General features: G+C 34.8%; 2 protein-coding genes and 1 pseudogene across 3 annotated transcripts; 1 reads left to right on the forward strand and 2 right to left on the reverse strand.

Moving 5' to 3' along the window:
* Positions 1-4223: 4223 nt before the first annotated feature.
* On the forward strand, positions 4224-5902 carry LOC143551524 (putative WRKY transcription factor 53). Its single transcript, XM_077041931.1, has 3 exons — positions 4224-4667; positions 4760-4888; positions 5168-5902. The coding sequence occupies exons 1-3, from the start codon at positions 4345-4347 to the stop codon at positions 5733-5735; spliced, it is 1020 nt and encodes a 339-aa protein (XP_076898046.1). The 5' UTR covers positions 4224-4344; the 3' UTR covers positions 5736-5902.
* LOC143551518 (uncharacterized) lies at positions 5869-10480 on the reverse strand (annotated as a pseudogene). The gene is made up of 6 exons (XR_013138518.1): positions 10436-10480; positions 7966-8116; positions 7661-7793; positions 7409-7543; positions 7276-7335; positions 5869-7199 (listed from the first exon to the last, which is right to left on the reverse strand). The product of XR_013138518.1 is annotated as an uncharacterized LOC143551518 (transcript).
* An 80-nt stretch (positions 10481-10560) lies between these two features.
* On the reverse strand, positions 10561-12540 carry LOC143551511 (protein SEH1-like). Its single transcript, XM_077041924.1, has 8 exons — positions 12314-12540; positions 11921-12032; positions 11717-11817; positions 11561-11638; positions 11295-11450; positions 11108-11220; positions 10823-10949; positions 10561-10731 (listed from the first exon to the last, which is right to left on the reverse strand). Exons 1-8 carry the CDS (start codon positions 12470-12472, stop codon positions 10600-10602), a joined length of 978 nt encoding a protein of 325 aa, XP_076898039.1. The 5' UTR covers positions 12473-12540; the 3' UTR covers positions 10561-10599.
* Between the last annotated feature and the right edge of the window lie 3838 nt (positions 12541-16378).

A 16378-nucleotide genomic window follows, 5' to 3' on the forward strand; every position in this document is an offset into this window, starting at 1 on the left:
AAATAAATCAATCAGTAACAAAAGTTACCTAAGAGATCCATTCTTTTGTTAATGAATTTTATTACCAAATGTAGTACTTATGGAATTATGGTAGCCCGAATTCATATATTCTAACTGATTAATCAAACTGAACCCGGCTAGTAACAGATAACTAAGAAACTAGTCAGCAACCGCGATACAAATTATAAGTTAGAAACCGGTTTGGCATTTTCTAGGAGGAACTAGTAAACCTAAACCGGCTATTTTGGTCGGTTAACTGGATATTACCAGCTTTGACCATGTTAACCAATAACTAGTTCAGTTATTAACCAACCGATGCGGCCAAAACTGTAACAGGTATTTGCACCTCTAGTTTCATTTTGAGGTATATACGAGCTCGAGTTCAGCTCATTTCAACTTTGTCTACCCAAAGCCCGGGATTAACCATTAATTCGAAGTCAACATGGAATTTTTTTCTTTATATGATAAAGTCAACTCGTTCCTTAAATTAAGAGACATGCTTAATAGTTAATTTATTAAGAAAATCTTCTTATATATAATAAACTACTTAAATATATTCAGATATATAACTAAACCTGAATTATTATTATTTATTTTTTTATGAATTTCATATTCGAATTTATAAGTCAACGGTGGAGAAATGGAACGTGTTACTTAGGTGGATTGGCTGACGCTTTTACAGTCCAACCAAACGCGGGTATAAGATTAAGACCAATCCAATTATTATTATGATTAATTAATCTTATCCCACTAGTCATTTTTTTAATCCCAAACTAATCAAATCATGGGTCCAAGATAGTGAGATATTGGAGTAGACATGTTAGCCTATGTCTCAAAAATCGTTTAGTTTGGTTATAAACAAGCCAAGTTCAAGCTAGCTCTGTCTTAACCCGGCTCATAAGATGATGTAATTTGCTCAATTTTAGTACTTAATTGTATCCAATGGCATAACACCAATTAAAGAGTCCCTTTGCAAGTAGAAAATCCAATTCGCGTTGCAAAATCTAAACGGCATCCCATATATGGGTGGAGTTAGATTAAAAAGTCAATTGTGTCTAAAAATTGTAGGAAACCATCAAAAGGCGCTACGTATCATAAGAAACTAAGTATAAATTAACGTGTAAAATAAATATAGGCGCAAACTAATACAACTTGTGTAATGATTAAAAAACCATACTGAGATAAATTAAAACATTTGAGCAAAAATAAAACTCCCCATTAAAAATTAAAACACTGTGTCCATTTGAAAAGCCACACCCGTTCAACACACTTTAAAAATCATTTATTTCTTTTTATAATAATATTAAACTCAAATTAATAATAATACTAATAAATTATCAATCTTGCGGTGTAGTTTTGTAACTAAATAATAATGTATAAAATGTTATTTACGTTTAAAAACTTTGGCAGAACACTAGAATGCCAACAATTGGTAATTTGGTATGTATTTTACATTTTTAGTTTTTACTCCTACTTATTAAAATTTACATAAATTGAATGACAGGTGACAATCTATCTAATTTAAGTCATTGATCGACCTTGATCAACGGCTCATAATATTTCTTGCACTCTTTACATATAAAATCTTTTTTACCTAAACCTTTATACCTCACGGGTCTATAGAAGCACGTAATCCATTAAATATACACAAAACACAATAAACGAGTCAAATTGAGCCGCTTTTAAATTCAAGAAGATCCAAGGTTGAGCTAACACTAGCTCGGATCATGAACAACCCTATACAAACTTGTAAATTTGTATATAACTATAGTGGTGAAAGGTGAAATAAGAGAAACGAGAAAAAAATAGGTAGATGTATATATAATCAACGTGTTAAAAACATTTAAAAAGGGAATAATATGTAAAAACATAACATGGATCGGAATAATAAACTCAGGGTTTGTTTGGTATAGGGTAATGGAATAGGCGATGGAATGGAATGAGCGAGGGAATGGAATGGACGAGGTAATGGAATTGATCATTACCATTCCATTGATATGTTTGGTTACCATGTGGGAATGACATGAATTATTAATTTTTTTATTTTTTGGTAAGCTAGAAAAAGTCGTAATAAAATAAAAATGGTAGTGAGTGGCGGTGGGATGGTGGTGGTGGACGGCAAGCAGTAATGGAGGCGGTGGTGATGGGCGAGAGCGATTGGTGGTGGTGGTGATGGCAATAGTAAGCGGCAGTGATGGCTAGGAGCGATGGTTGGTGGTGGCGGTGGTGGGCGACAATGGTAGGTGGTGGTGGGTAGTTGATAGAGTCGGTGGTGGACGACGATGGTAGGCGGTGGTGGTGGCGGAGGCGGGTGGTGGTGGTGGCGGGCGGCTGAGGCGGGCGATGGTGGTGGCCGGCGGCGAAGGCGGTGGTGGGTGGTGGCGGGCAGTGGTGGTGTGAAGGTAATAGGTTGTAGTGGTGGGAGGGTGTTGGAGGTGATATGGTGTGAAAGAGTGATGGAATGAAAAAAAGCAAGGGGGTGGATTGAATGAATTTGGGGTGTTTTGGAGGGAATGGAATGGACATGGTAATGGGTAATTCCATTCCATTGACCAACCAAACACATTTTTTATCATTTCATCATAATGAACCATTCCATTCCGCCTCTCATTTATTCATACCAAACACTACCTCGGTGCTCTGTATTGCTAGGTTGAGCCAGCTGAGTGTGATATTTTGCATCGGGTCACCCGTACGAAATACCTAGACAAGTTTTTATTTGTTGACAGTGAAAAAAAATAAGTCTTAAACCTGAGTTAAAACTCTTGTTAATTTGATCCACTATGAATGTGCCACATGCCCATGTGTGTTTGCTATTGATAGCTGAAATGGTCAGCAGCACCACATATAATTATGTAATTAAGGGGAAAGTGGGGATGAATTGAATCTTTTCTTTGGAAAATTTGAATTGGTCAGCAACCACTTTCTTGCCTTTTCACTCCATTTACTTCCTCAAATGTATCATTTCATTACTTCATGGGTGTAATTACTAATTAGAGACTTCTTTCTAATAGTTTTAAAAGTTGCAAATAAGTAACCTTATTTTATGCATTCATCCCATCCAAAATCATTAAATCGTTACAAGTATTATAAAATGACCTCCAATCCTATAAAAGTCGGCTTGCAAAGCTCTTAAACTGATCAACAAATGCTAATTTCGAAAGAAGGTTCCTTATTTCACAAGAATAACTTGAAATTCGTAAAATACTGGATAACTTTCTAGATTATACAATATGTTCTAGAATAACTTGCACTAAATTTGACGTTATTTTACTATCTCGTGAAAATAACGTTAAAAGTGACGGAAGGTTCATCAGGCATCATGTGGTGACGTTGATAGCCGAAAGACAAAGGTGCATGTACCAATCGGCGGTGTCCTGATGGTTGAGTACGATGATGATGACGACAATATGTTCACATATCTAGCGAAACTACTATAATTCTCATGTTTTATATTTTACAAACCTTTAAAGAAACTTGTTTACCAATCTCGCGAATTACAAGCCGACGTTTAAAGCATTCAAGAATATTTTGTAAGATTTGGAAAGATTTTGCTTCTAAAGCATGTTGGACCAAGTTATATATATAATTGGGGCGGACAAACCCAATGCACGAGGTTTCCGCATGTGCATGCTTCAAGTTTATTGCGCGAACTTGGGCATGATTCACTCATCTTTTCCATGCATTCTACAAGAGAATGTTTCCACGACTTGAATTCGTGACCTCCAAGCCATATGACAACTTTATTGTTACTCAAAGGCTCACTCCCAGCTACTATATAACTATACTTACTAAAATTAAATAACTAACTATTTTCATAACACATAAGAACCGTAAGAACGTAATGGAATGCAAGTGATTTGTGACCATCTAGTCATTTGCACGACTAGACATGCCCTAGAGTCACGGACCAAGACCAGGCGGTCCGAACCCACCAACTTCTTATAAGCCGAGCAAATCAATGCTCGGTTTAAACTTTTCGCTATGCCTATAAGTATCATTGCACACAGGGTCTAGACCGTAGAACAATAAAAAGTTGTGGGTGTTGAAACAAAGTTCTTTAACTAGAGGGGGTTGATAAGTAAATTAATAAGATTTGAATTGGTCAGCCGCAAAAGTGAAAAAAATAAACACTTCACAGTTCACACGGTTTCTTCAGTCAACCTTCAACATCACTCTCAACTTTAAATCCTTAAAAACCACCTCATTCATTCCTCAACTTCTCAAACACACACACACACACACACACACACCTTCCCATCTCATGAACACCCACAGTTGACTTTTCAAACTCAGACACACTTCACTTGTGCACTCTGCATCATCAATTGTACACACCAAAACATGGACACTAGTGCTTGTATTATCAATGAGATAACACAAGGGATACACTTAGCAAAACAGCTAAAGTCCATCTTAAGTTCAGATTCTTGTCCTGAAACTAAACATGTTTTGATACAAGGAATCATATCATCATATGACAAAGCTTTGATGATGGTCAACTGGGGTCACACGGGTGGTCAAACACCGCCAGTTACACCGCCGCTAGCACCGGCATTGCTCAGCCAGCCTGAGTCATCCGTTTCCATTGACGAGAGCCCACGAAGTGGAGATTTTAATCAAACGTTTGATAATCAACATGACCAGAAACCTGTTTCTAAGAAAAGGTATTTTATTCTAACTTTTTTAAATTAGTACGTGTATGCTGCATGCTTTAATGATGCAAAGATCTAATCTTTTTTATTATTTGGTGTCATAGGAAGGCGATCACGACATGGAAAAATCAAATTAGAATCTCAACTGACACCGGGTTGGAGGGAAACACTGACGATGGTTATAGTTGGAGGAAGTACGGACAAAAAGACATTTTGGGTGCTAAATTTCCAAGGTAAAACAAAAGACATGATCTTTTTTTTTCTTTTCCAAACCCCATGCAAAAGTGGGACTCGCTTAGGCCCCACTTCGCCTTTCTAGAGATAACGAGCGTGGGGCCCATTTATAAAGATACTATCGCTTTAAGTATTTCCATCTAATATTAGAAAGAGTCGGATGTTTTGATGGATTGCGGGGCTGACTTTTGTGTGGGGCCTACAGTCGATACGTGTAATATATGATTCAATTATCTTGTAAACGCATATATTGATATTAATTTTACTTGATTTTGCAGAAGCTATTATAGATGCACGTATCGATATATACATCACTGCATGGCAAGAAAACAGGTGCAGAGAGCAGACGAGGACCCGATGGTGTTTGAGATCACATACCGAGGGCAGCACACATGCAGGCAGCACACATGCAACCCCACCGCTCCACCACCAGTTGCACCGCCACAGTCACCTGAAAAACATGAGACCGAACATAACAACCACCAACTACCGCCACCACCAAAATCTGGAGACATGCTTTCAAACCTCAGACAAAATCTCAGAGTCTGTACCTCAGATTCAGATGCAATGGTCCCACACTCATTTTCCTTCCCATCAGCCACAGAAAACTTCCAACAATTTGATTATTTAAACGAACTCGATTACAGTTTTTTGCCTTCGTTTATCTCACCTGCTACATCTGGGTCAAACTACTTCACAGAACACGGTGGTGATTTCCAGCATCATGATGACTCACATCTGTCGGGACTAACCACCGCTTCCACCACAAATTCTCCATTGGCTTTCCCAACTGATTCACAGGATTTTAGCCAAAATTTCCCATTTAACTCTGGATTTTTCATCTGATCCATAAGAACAATGTAGTCATTAAAGAAAATAGGAATAAGTTTTGCTAGTTGCAGATAGGGATGCTTACTAGCATCGACAAATCATGTTTGTACAATTAAAAGTGTAACATTTAATAGCCAAGTGTAATCAAGAAATTATATAGAATGTCATTCTTTTTGTGTTGAGATGTTATTTCAATTGATTTTAGGCAATAAAAAATGGACTTGAATGACGTTAAAACTTAAAAAGATTTGAACATGTTAGTCGTGTACAAAATCATGGAAAAAACATTAGCATATGGTAATCCAATAAAGATCTCTATTGTGCATTACATCAAGAGATAGACATTTAGGTAAGAAAAAGAAACATAAATAAACATAATACGCGCACGAGATTAGCCATAAATAAGTGTAACAATGTAGGATTACAAAATTGAGGTCACCTGAACTTGCCAGCTCTTCAGCTCCAGTGAATCTAAGATCTCATAGTCTTTTACAGGGCAATTTCAATTTTCAATAGGCACTTGTCTGCAAATTAGTCATAAAACTTAATACGGTTCGAGATTTAGGAATTTTAGTTAATATTGTTAGATAGAAAACCTAGGGTACTGTTATAACATAGTATAGGGATTGTATTGTGAATATTTTATTTCCCTGTAATACAGAACAACTGACCATAACAATGAACAATCGGTGAAACCCTGCATTTTTTTGCCTCAAATTAATCTTTAATCATCAAATTAATAGCATTTTCACATAGTTAATCGGGTTATAAATACAATCGACAAGCTTGAATTGGTCTAGAACTTGGGCTTAGAAAATAAATATGAACTACTACTTGGGTTATAACTTATAAATATAAAATTTGGGCTTGGTATAACGAGTAAAACGAGCAACCTTACCTAGGCTCTAGATTAACTCGTTTTCAAACTGAGCCAGCTCAAGTCGGCTCATGTATTAACAAGCCAAATTTGAGCGAGCTATGAGGTTGTCTTAACAGCCCTACACACTTCGTTTAATTATATTTCTTGTTAGGACCTAGGAGCATAATTATTAGCCTAATCATAACAAAGTGAAGAGAAGGATGAATTCAAACATATCAATCACACAAATGTCATTACTATTATCCAAAACCATGAACCAAAACCTTACAATCATGTAATTTTGTACACTAGTTAAGCTGAATAGTTACCTGCTTGATTACAGCTTTAGATCTTTGACTTGTATAAGTAACTTTAAAAAAGGCTATAATTCAGATTCAAACCCTAACTTAAAGGGCCTCTGGTCCAATGGAATGCAAAATGGATTACATGAGACGGCCCACATAATGAACTCGGGGATATTGTTTTTGTAATTGTGGCCACTGCACAAACAACTGATTAGCCATGTGTAATCTGTAAAGAAGCAAGCCACTCAATGACAGTCTTTTGACTCTTGCAATACTCTCCACATAGAATATATATGACCATCTGATTCCCAAAACCTAAATATACACACAATGTCATTACAATGGTAAAAAAACACAATATACAACATTTGAAAAGTTGAAGTATACTAACCTTAAATATAAACGCGATTACACATATGGGAACACAAGTCCCGGCACCGTTGCATAAAATCTACATAAAAAGATGAAATATAAAAAAAAAAAACTTTACAAAGATAATAAAAGGAAGGCCTGATGGTAAGTACCACATGAGGTCTGATTTTGACCATGAGCCATAAAGCATGACCTAAAGCAAGTAATGTTGTCCCAACTGAGGTAATATAAGATTGACCCACTTCACGGCTTCTATAAATCTGCATAAACTGAGTGGCGTCTGCGCCCTGCAAATCAAGCAAAAGTTAAACTCATGGACATAAAGTCACTAAATTGTAGACAAATTGATGCACCATAGAGACAATATCAACAGTAAGTATCATATACTGTTGTAATTGATGCACCTTATGATCTAAGATGCCCTCAAAAACACGTGCTTTCTGAAGACTCATTTTATCGGTTGCTGCAGCAATATAATATCTTGGAGCAAACCGATCTCTTTGCATAACAGATAACAAATTTCTGCTGTGTGCCCCCCTGGATCAAAACGGGACACAGTTTGACCTTCAGTGTAAACCAGTGACCTCCCAAATCAAATTTGACAAGAATACGGTTAGGAACCGCAACACCATCAGCTTCCAGATTGCAAGTAATGTAATTAATTATATGAACTGAGTTAAAAAAACAAGTCAAACAGTAATATGCACACCTGAACCCAAAACAATGAGGGTACTCAAATGCTTCTGAGAAGCGTTACGGGCCGGTTTGCTACTCTGAGATATGACATATACAACCCGGAACACGAGTAGTGTGGTAATAGTAACCAGAAAACTGAGACAAACTCCACCATTTCCCACCAGCTGTTATAATAATTAATTGTGTTTATATGCAAGTATGTAGCCTCCTGCATCACATATCACAGAAAAAAGCAGTGGCATGGTTCAGTGAGGCATTTCATCAAACACCTAATATGCATCTCAAATTGTAACATAAAAACTTCTCCGAAAGTCAATTGAATTATATATATACAGGTGATGTTGTATGTTAGATTTAATACATGTAAAACGTACATCAATTTCTTCGTCGGAGCAGTGCGGATCGCCAGAAATAGTATTTTTATTAATTTTTTGAAAAAATGATTTATCATTATTTGTTTGTGTTGAGTTAAAATGGATTTATTGTATTGGATTGGATTGGATTAAATGGAAATATTTAAATAATCATTAGTATTTCTTATCAGGTTTATTCATGTCGATAACAATCTATTGTAAACTCCTCCTAGGGTTATTTAAGTTTTTGTTTTTAATCGTTTTATTATGATTTATTTTATCTTTTAACGTAGTTTTGTTTTAATTTAATACATATATATTAGTTTGTTATTATATTTTTCAGCGTTTGAGTTTTTTCAATTGAGATATGTAGGTTTTTTAGATTTTTAACGAACAAACATAAACGAACATGAGCATGTTGATTTTTTAAAATGAACAAACATGAACACAAATATTTGTCTAATGAAAAGGAGACGTTGATGTAGTTGACAAATGTGGGTAGTATCGGAAGTTAACCGACGAGGAGAGATAGACCAACAACGGAGAACATGTAAAGAAGATAAATTAAATTAGGGTTTGATGATGAAAGTATTTACCAATAAATGAGATCTTATAACCCATTTGAGGGCTATTAGGGTGGTAAGACCCATAACCCGTGGAATTTATTATTTGATGATTAAAAGGTTATTTCACAAATAAATGAGATGTTATAACCCGTTTAAGGGTTATCCATGTTTGGTGAGACCCATGACCTGCAAAAATTAATGTTTGATTACGAAAGAGTTTCACAAATAAATGAGATGTTATAACCCATTTACAAACTATCCGGGTTTGGTCAGACCCATACCCGTAAGTTCGGGTCAAATGCATGAGAAACCTTCATTTAGAAATCAAGCAATCTGGTGGCTCTAGAGAATTGGGGGAACAAGCTGAGAGCGACACGTAGGATTTTATGGTAGGCAATTATATAGATAGTTAGACGTAACCAAAAACCAAGTCTGTAATTTGGTTCGGGTTTAATCAATTTTGATTTAATTGGTTTCAAATCGAATAATTATCACCCTAATCTAGTGTTAAAAACATATAGAGGTTATGTATGATCTTTACATGACATAATTTTATTATTCGGTGCAAATTATCTTTAATATTAAGCTTTTTTTGCTTTGCTTTTTTTTAAATAGTAAATATTGAGAATTAATCAAATTTTATAATGTTAACATAACATTTTTTAAAATTTAATTAATAGTCGGTGATAATTTGCTACTATTTTATGTGAATGAACGGAAAGACTTTCGTCCGACAAGACTCTTGAGCAGTTAGACCAAACAGATCCGTCCCCAATAACCTTTAAAAACTTTTGGGGCAAGTAATAGTAAACAAGCCCTAAGATTATTTACCTATGCTTTGAACCCAAAATTAGAGATGTTCAACGAAACCGGTTCCTGGAACCGAACCGGTGGACCCGAACCGGTTCCTACCCGTTTTTTGTAGGAACCGGACCCTATCTGATTCAACCCGATGATCCGTGACCGGTTCTTGCATTTCTGAGTGGGGGCGGGTAGGAACCGGAACCGAACCGGAACCGGTTCTGGAACCGAACCATCCGGAACCGGTTCATAACCGTTTTTTGGCCGTTTTTTGACCGTTGGGGTCAAAAATAGCCGGGTTAGGTACAGGAACCGGGTTAGGAACCGGTAAGAACCGGTTAGATAGGTTAGGGGTCCGAGGGTGGGAGAACCGGTTCGGTTCCCTAACCGGTTCGAGCCTGGAACCGGTTTAAAAGGGGGTTTTGAATATAGGAACCGGTTAGGAACCGGTTCCGGTTCCTAGTCCCAAACCGTTTTGAACATCTCTACCCAAAATCCCTTTTGTTCATTTCGTCCGACACTCTTTCTATTGCACTAAAGAGCCATTTCACAAGCTTTTATTTTAGAATTAATTTATATGGCTTGTTTTAAACAATTATGGACCCCTCAGGGAGCGCGAACCCTAGCCCACCTCGCCCCTCTTCTGGGTCGGCACTTGATCCAAATATAATCTGTGTTTGTGTTTGAAAATACTACTGTATTATTTTCCTGATTTATAACAACTCGGGTTGTAGTTGTAGTTGCAGATATGGATGATGCTTACTTGCATCAATACACTCCTTGTACCAACAGAAGCATCCAAAACCATCCTTTAACAAATTTGGGTTCAAGATTTAAGCAAAAACATCTAAAAAGAATATAAAATTTTTAACAATGAATACATTTTGCAGTTGGTACATTCATATCAGGTTAAACATGAAGCATTGCCTATGTTGCGGATTCAATAATTGCTTGTTCATGCCAATTTCCGTTAAGATTTGACTGCCACAATCTCACCCTCCCATCAGTCCCAGAAGTTGCTAGCGTCATTCCACTCATATCCCACTCCATCTGCCACACCTACTCAACAAATATCACAAAACATACAATCATCCATCAAATTGTACAAAATATCAAGTATCATACATCAAAAACGCTAAAAAAGATGTACCTCATTGCCATTGCAAGGAAACATGGCGACTTTCTCAACTGAAAGTCTTCCATTAGAGTCAGGGTTTGATGCCATTTGCCATATTGAAATCCCATTCGAAGTTGCAACAGCTATCAACTCATATGGCCTGAAGAAGTTACAAATAAAGTTATTTCTAAAGTAGTCTATCTGTGTGTGTATAGTGTTTGGATCAAATACAAACAGCGTGAGAAGCGTATAAATAACTAGAGTAAATATGCTAACATTATTGAATTATTATTACGCTACTTCATTTTGTTATTTTACCTTCCGATGTTTGGGGCCCACGCCAAAGCATTGACATGATCACCTTTGTCACTAATCTCTGCTAGTTCTGCAACAGGAAGCCATCTTTGATGATCTTGATCAAATTCCCATACCTAATAGGACATACCGACATAATTTATTAGCCATAATTGATCTCCCGATTACATAATGATGCAAAGTGGCATACCTTGGGAGAATTTAATTGTGAAGTGCCTGAGTTATAACCTAACACAAAACTTGCAGGACGGCTTTCGCTTCTTTGTGGATTCCAAGAAACTGATGCCAATGAACATGTAGCCTTTCCAAATTTAGTTAATGGATCCGTAACATTCTGAAACTCAGCCTAGAAGCCAAACAAAGAAGATGATAACAATTTTTTAACAGGAAGAAAACATGAGAGAAATCTAAACAGATAAACAAACATAAAAACATAGCATACAAAATTACGGTCACCTGAAGTTGCCAATTCTTCAGTTCCATCGGATCTAAGATTTCATACACTTTTACAAGGCCGTTTGAATAAGCAATTGTCTGCAAATGAAACATAACATTTAATAAGGCAAACCATTTATAAAATATTTAAAAATAAACTGAATCTTGAATACTCACCAGTTTCAAACTCGAGATGGAATTCCCGAATTGACCATCTAGAACTTGTTCCAGAGGTCCACCAAAGCTTGTGCATTGCTTCCACTGAACGGGCTCGCTGTCTAATGTACATAACGTTACTACTTTAATATCAATAAAAAAATATGCAGATTAATGAGTATATACGATTGCAACTCATAATAATCTCTATGCTTTTCAGCATACCTTCTGATATTTCTTCCCACATAGACAAACTCCCATCGGAACATATGCATGCGATTGCATCACCATACTCCGGAGGAACCCAAACCACTTTCGTAACGCTTCCATTATTAACCTAAAATTAAATTCACTAGTAACTAGGATGAGCTTTCTCTAGGGGTGAGCTTAAGCCGGGTAAGACCCCATATACCCGAACCGATCAGACCCGGTAATAATACAATAGAGTCGGTTCTCAGGTCTTGTGAATACCATATTAAAGTTTTTTTTAGCTATATTTATTCAAGCTTTTGAACAGTTGTTGATAAAATTACTTGCAACATATTAACAAAAGCAAGTGGGCATAATAACTAACTTAAGTAAAAATGTGAAAATATTTGAAGAGAAAAAAATAATAACCTTGAAATTGAAAGTGGAGGTGAAGAAGGAAGAAGCGGGATCAGTGGTGTGGAAGATGGATACTGTTCCGTCGATCAAACCAGTGGCTAGTCTTTGGCCGCAGTAGTTCCACGATGAACATATCGTGCCTTTATCTAACGTTGCAATTGATTTCTCCATCCAATCTAGGGTTTACTGTTTCTCGACTGGCCCTAAAATTGGTGATGTTTTGTTCCGCCGAAAAAGAGGATAGTTCATGTCGAGTCAGGTTATGTTTCGGGTCAATCAGTTTTATGGATATGAGTCGTTTTATTAACTTTAACTAAAATAATAAGAAATGTATCATCCTATCCTACTATATATTAAAACAATAGACATGGCCCCTTCCTATTGGACGTTAGCCTCTCCTTCCAAAAATATCCCTCACTTCTCTAATTTTCTTATCATTAAAATAAATCAAAAACATATTATTTTCCTTATACATTAAATGCATTTAATTTAATTAAATACTTTAAATGAATTACAATATTACGATTAATTTTTTTTCCTTGGATCCCCTTTCTCTTCATTCTACCATTATCTTCCATCAGTTTAACCAGTATCTACAGTTCAATCGTATTATGATAATATCCTTCAGTTTAACCGTCCCTCCGACGAAATCAATTTATCCGTCCCTCCGACGAATTTTTTAGTTCGTTTTCTTCAAAATCACAGCTATTAAGACGCTATAATAACGAAATAAGCATTGATCTTATCACGGCTATTCAGTAGATCCATGGTTATTTTTGATCAGATGTTCGGATACTTTGTCGTCGCGTCATGGTTATTGTTAATCAGATCTGAAAGACATTGTTGTCGTCCCGTCAATTAGATTTTATTTTCCGGTAAGTAATTTCATTGTGAAGATCTGAATAACATGTTATATTTTTTGTAGTATTAAGTTTTGATTTTTATTGATTACTATCATTAATAAGAGCTAACAATTTTTTAAATTCGAAATTTGAATTATTAGTCAACTTAATTTTCAAATTGTGAACTCGTAATCACCTATGAGTTATTACTGTTTATTTATTCCTTTTAATTAAATCCGTATTTACTTTCTAAATATTTTGGAAAGTTGTTACAAAGAAAATATTAATTCATAGTATATTAAATGAGTTTTACTAAATTCGAAATTTCTAATTGTTAGTCAACTTATGACAAATTTTGTCAAGTTGTTATGATTTTTATTTGTATTAGAATATTTGTATTATAATTTATTATTTTATATAAATCCCTGATTTGTTAATGTAAGTAATTATATCAACTTTTGAAATTCGAAATTTCAATTGTTAGTCAACTTATGACAAATTTTGGCAAGTTGTTATGATTTTTATTTGTATTAGAATATTTGTATTAGAATTTTTATTATCAATATATTCAAAAAGTTTACTAAATGTTATTTAGATTTACATTCTACAAATTATTAAAAATTTTGGCAAGTTGTACATTCTACAAATAATATCAAATTTTGGCAAGTTGTTAGGATTATTTTTTATAAATTCCTGATTGTATTCTCCTTCAATTAACCGTATTTAGAGCTTTCCTATTTTTGTTAATAATTCCAAGTTTGTAACAAATACTCCGTGTCTATATATACTGTAACCATAACGAAGACATTCACACAGTTCTCACTTTCTTTGTCTTCGTTTCATATTTGTTTCATTTTCAAGGTTTTCATTTTCGAATATACATATAAATATTTATTTTCACTCATGTAAATTTTATTTACCGATTCTTTTATCTTTGCATTGATTTTGTTTTTGTTACACAGCAAGATGGAAGCAAAAAACTTTACCATGTTCAACTCTTTGGATGTTTCGAACAACGATTGCTTACTGAAGGTTCGTATACTTAGACTGTGGCGTTTGAAGGACAACAATAAACCAGGAGAGGACTGGTCCATCGAAATGATCTTACAAGATGAGACGGTATGAGAAATATGCATACAATAATTGTTTATATTTTTTTCATTTCTTTCTTATTATATGCATACAATAATGTTTGTCTTATTAATACTGTAACAGGGTCATCGAATGCAGGCGTATGTAAGGAAACCTTGCATACATAAACATGATGTTTGGCTTGCTGAGAATCGCTCATTGATTGTGCGAAAAGCTTCCCTTGGTGCAAATATGTCAACATACCGTGTAGTTGACAGCCCACATAAGCTCTGTTTCACGTCAGAAACTCGACTTTCGATTTGTGATGAGTTTAAAGGTCACATTTATGGATTGTCGTTTGCTACCTTTGATGATATCAAAGCCAAGAACGTAACTCAGAATGGAACGATAGGTATCCTTTTTTGCATCTTTTAATTAAATTTCGTTTTAAATTCAATACATTATATTACGACAGTTAAATACGATCGTTTAATATCTGTTTCATTCCTCATTATAAATTATTTCTCAGATGTAATCGGTCATGTCAGTAAGTTTTTCGACAATAAAAACTCATTCTTCCGAGAGGCACAACACCAGAATCGAAGAACCATGGAATTTGCTGATTTGAGGTTTTGTAAATAATTTATATTATCATGTATAATTAAATAATTCATTTTTGTTAACTTCTACTTTTCGATGAACCAGTGGCAAAACGATTTATCTCACCTTATGGGATGACTATCTTAAACAACTTATCAAATATGTTTCTGACAACCCGAATGAGGAGTATCTCATTATCGTCCTCCAATTCGCACGAGCCAAGTACTATGGAGGTATCATTATACATTGAGTATTTTATTTCTAATCCTTAAAATTCTTTATAGTTAATAATTCTAACTTTACATACGTTTATATGATTTTGGCAGAAAATGTTTATGTTCAAAACTCTTATGGTAACCAAGTGTCAAGGTTGATGATCAATGATTACTTGTATGAAGTGATTGATTATAAGAAACGGTAATGTATTATAACTATTTAATTATAATTTTATTTTATTACACGTATACATTATTGTTTATTTTAAACACCTTATGACTTATTTTTTTGAAATAATAGGTTGCTTGAAATATCCTCGAAAGTCAATGTCGAAGTACCTAAACCGGTTGGTTCATCTAAGCTGCTAACTGTTAAGGATGAATTTTTGAAGAAGTATCCGTTCTATTCAATCAGTGATCTTTGTACCATTTTGGAGGTATGTAACCATTTGTGTTTGTAAATACTTATGTTGAGTTAAATTTTACTAATAAGTTCACCATGTTATTATTATAGGCTAAAAACGTCGTCATAATTGGTACCGTTAAGTATATATTGGGTAACAAGGAATGGTACTATAATGGATGTAAACGTTGTAGTCGTAAGGTTACTTCTACTTTTGTTGATGGAGTGAAGGTTTATGAATGTAAGAATTCAAGTTGTAATTCTCAAGGTGTAACCGCTGGACCGAGGTACTATTTTATAAATTTAAAATATATAATATTATTACTTTTTCATTTAATAATATTAAATTAAACTGGTGTTTTACAATAATTTTTAAAATAAGTCCCCTTTATTTTACAGATTCCGAATTCCAATTCGTGTACAAGATACGACCGGTGATGTTTCTCTTACGTTGTTTGATAGGGATGCGAGACAGTTGTTCAATAAGCCTGCTGATGAATTTGTTACCACTGATGTTGAAGTATGACATTTGTACCATTCTCCCATACAATATGTTTTTTTGTGCCATTTACACTATTCAGTTCAATCTATTAGTTTTCATATTATTATGTTCTTTTTTTTCATTGTTTTAAGACCGGAATTTTTTAATATCTTATAAACATAAAATAAAACGCAAACAGCTTTTATCCTATTTAACTTGATTTTCAAATCATTGACTTTTCTTTTTTTACATTTTAGAACTTCATTAAATGATTTTTTATTTTGTTCATTTTCTTAATTGTTATTTTGAAGGTTGATCCGATGCACACATTTCCTGAAGAACTCAACACTATATTAGAAAAGAAATTTGCTTTCATTGTTGAGGTTAGTGACTACAACATCAGGAACTCATATGACGTCTACGGTGTCACCAAGTTAACCGATGACCAGGACATTCTTAATGATC

This window comes from Bidens hawaiensis, unplaced genomic scaffold, assembly GCF_021521415.1.
Source record: "Bidens hawaiensis isolate Kalapana, Puna unplaced genomic scaffold, B.hawaiensis_p1.1 tig00016460_1, whole genome shotgun sequence".
Taxonomy (NCBI): Eukaryota; Viridiplantae; Streptophyta; class Magnoliopsida; order Asterales; family Asteraceae; genus Bidens; species Bidens hawaiensis.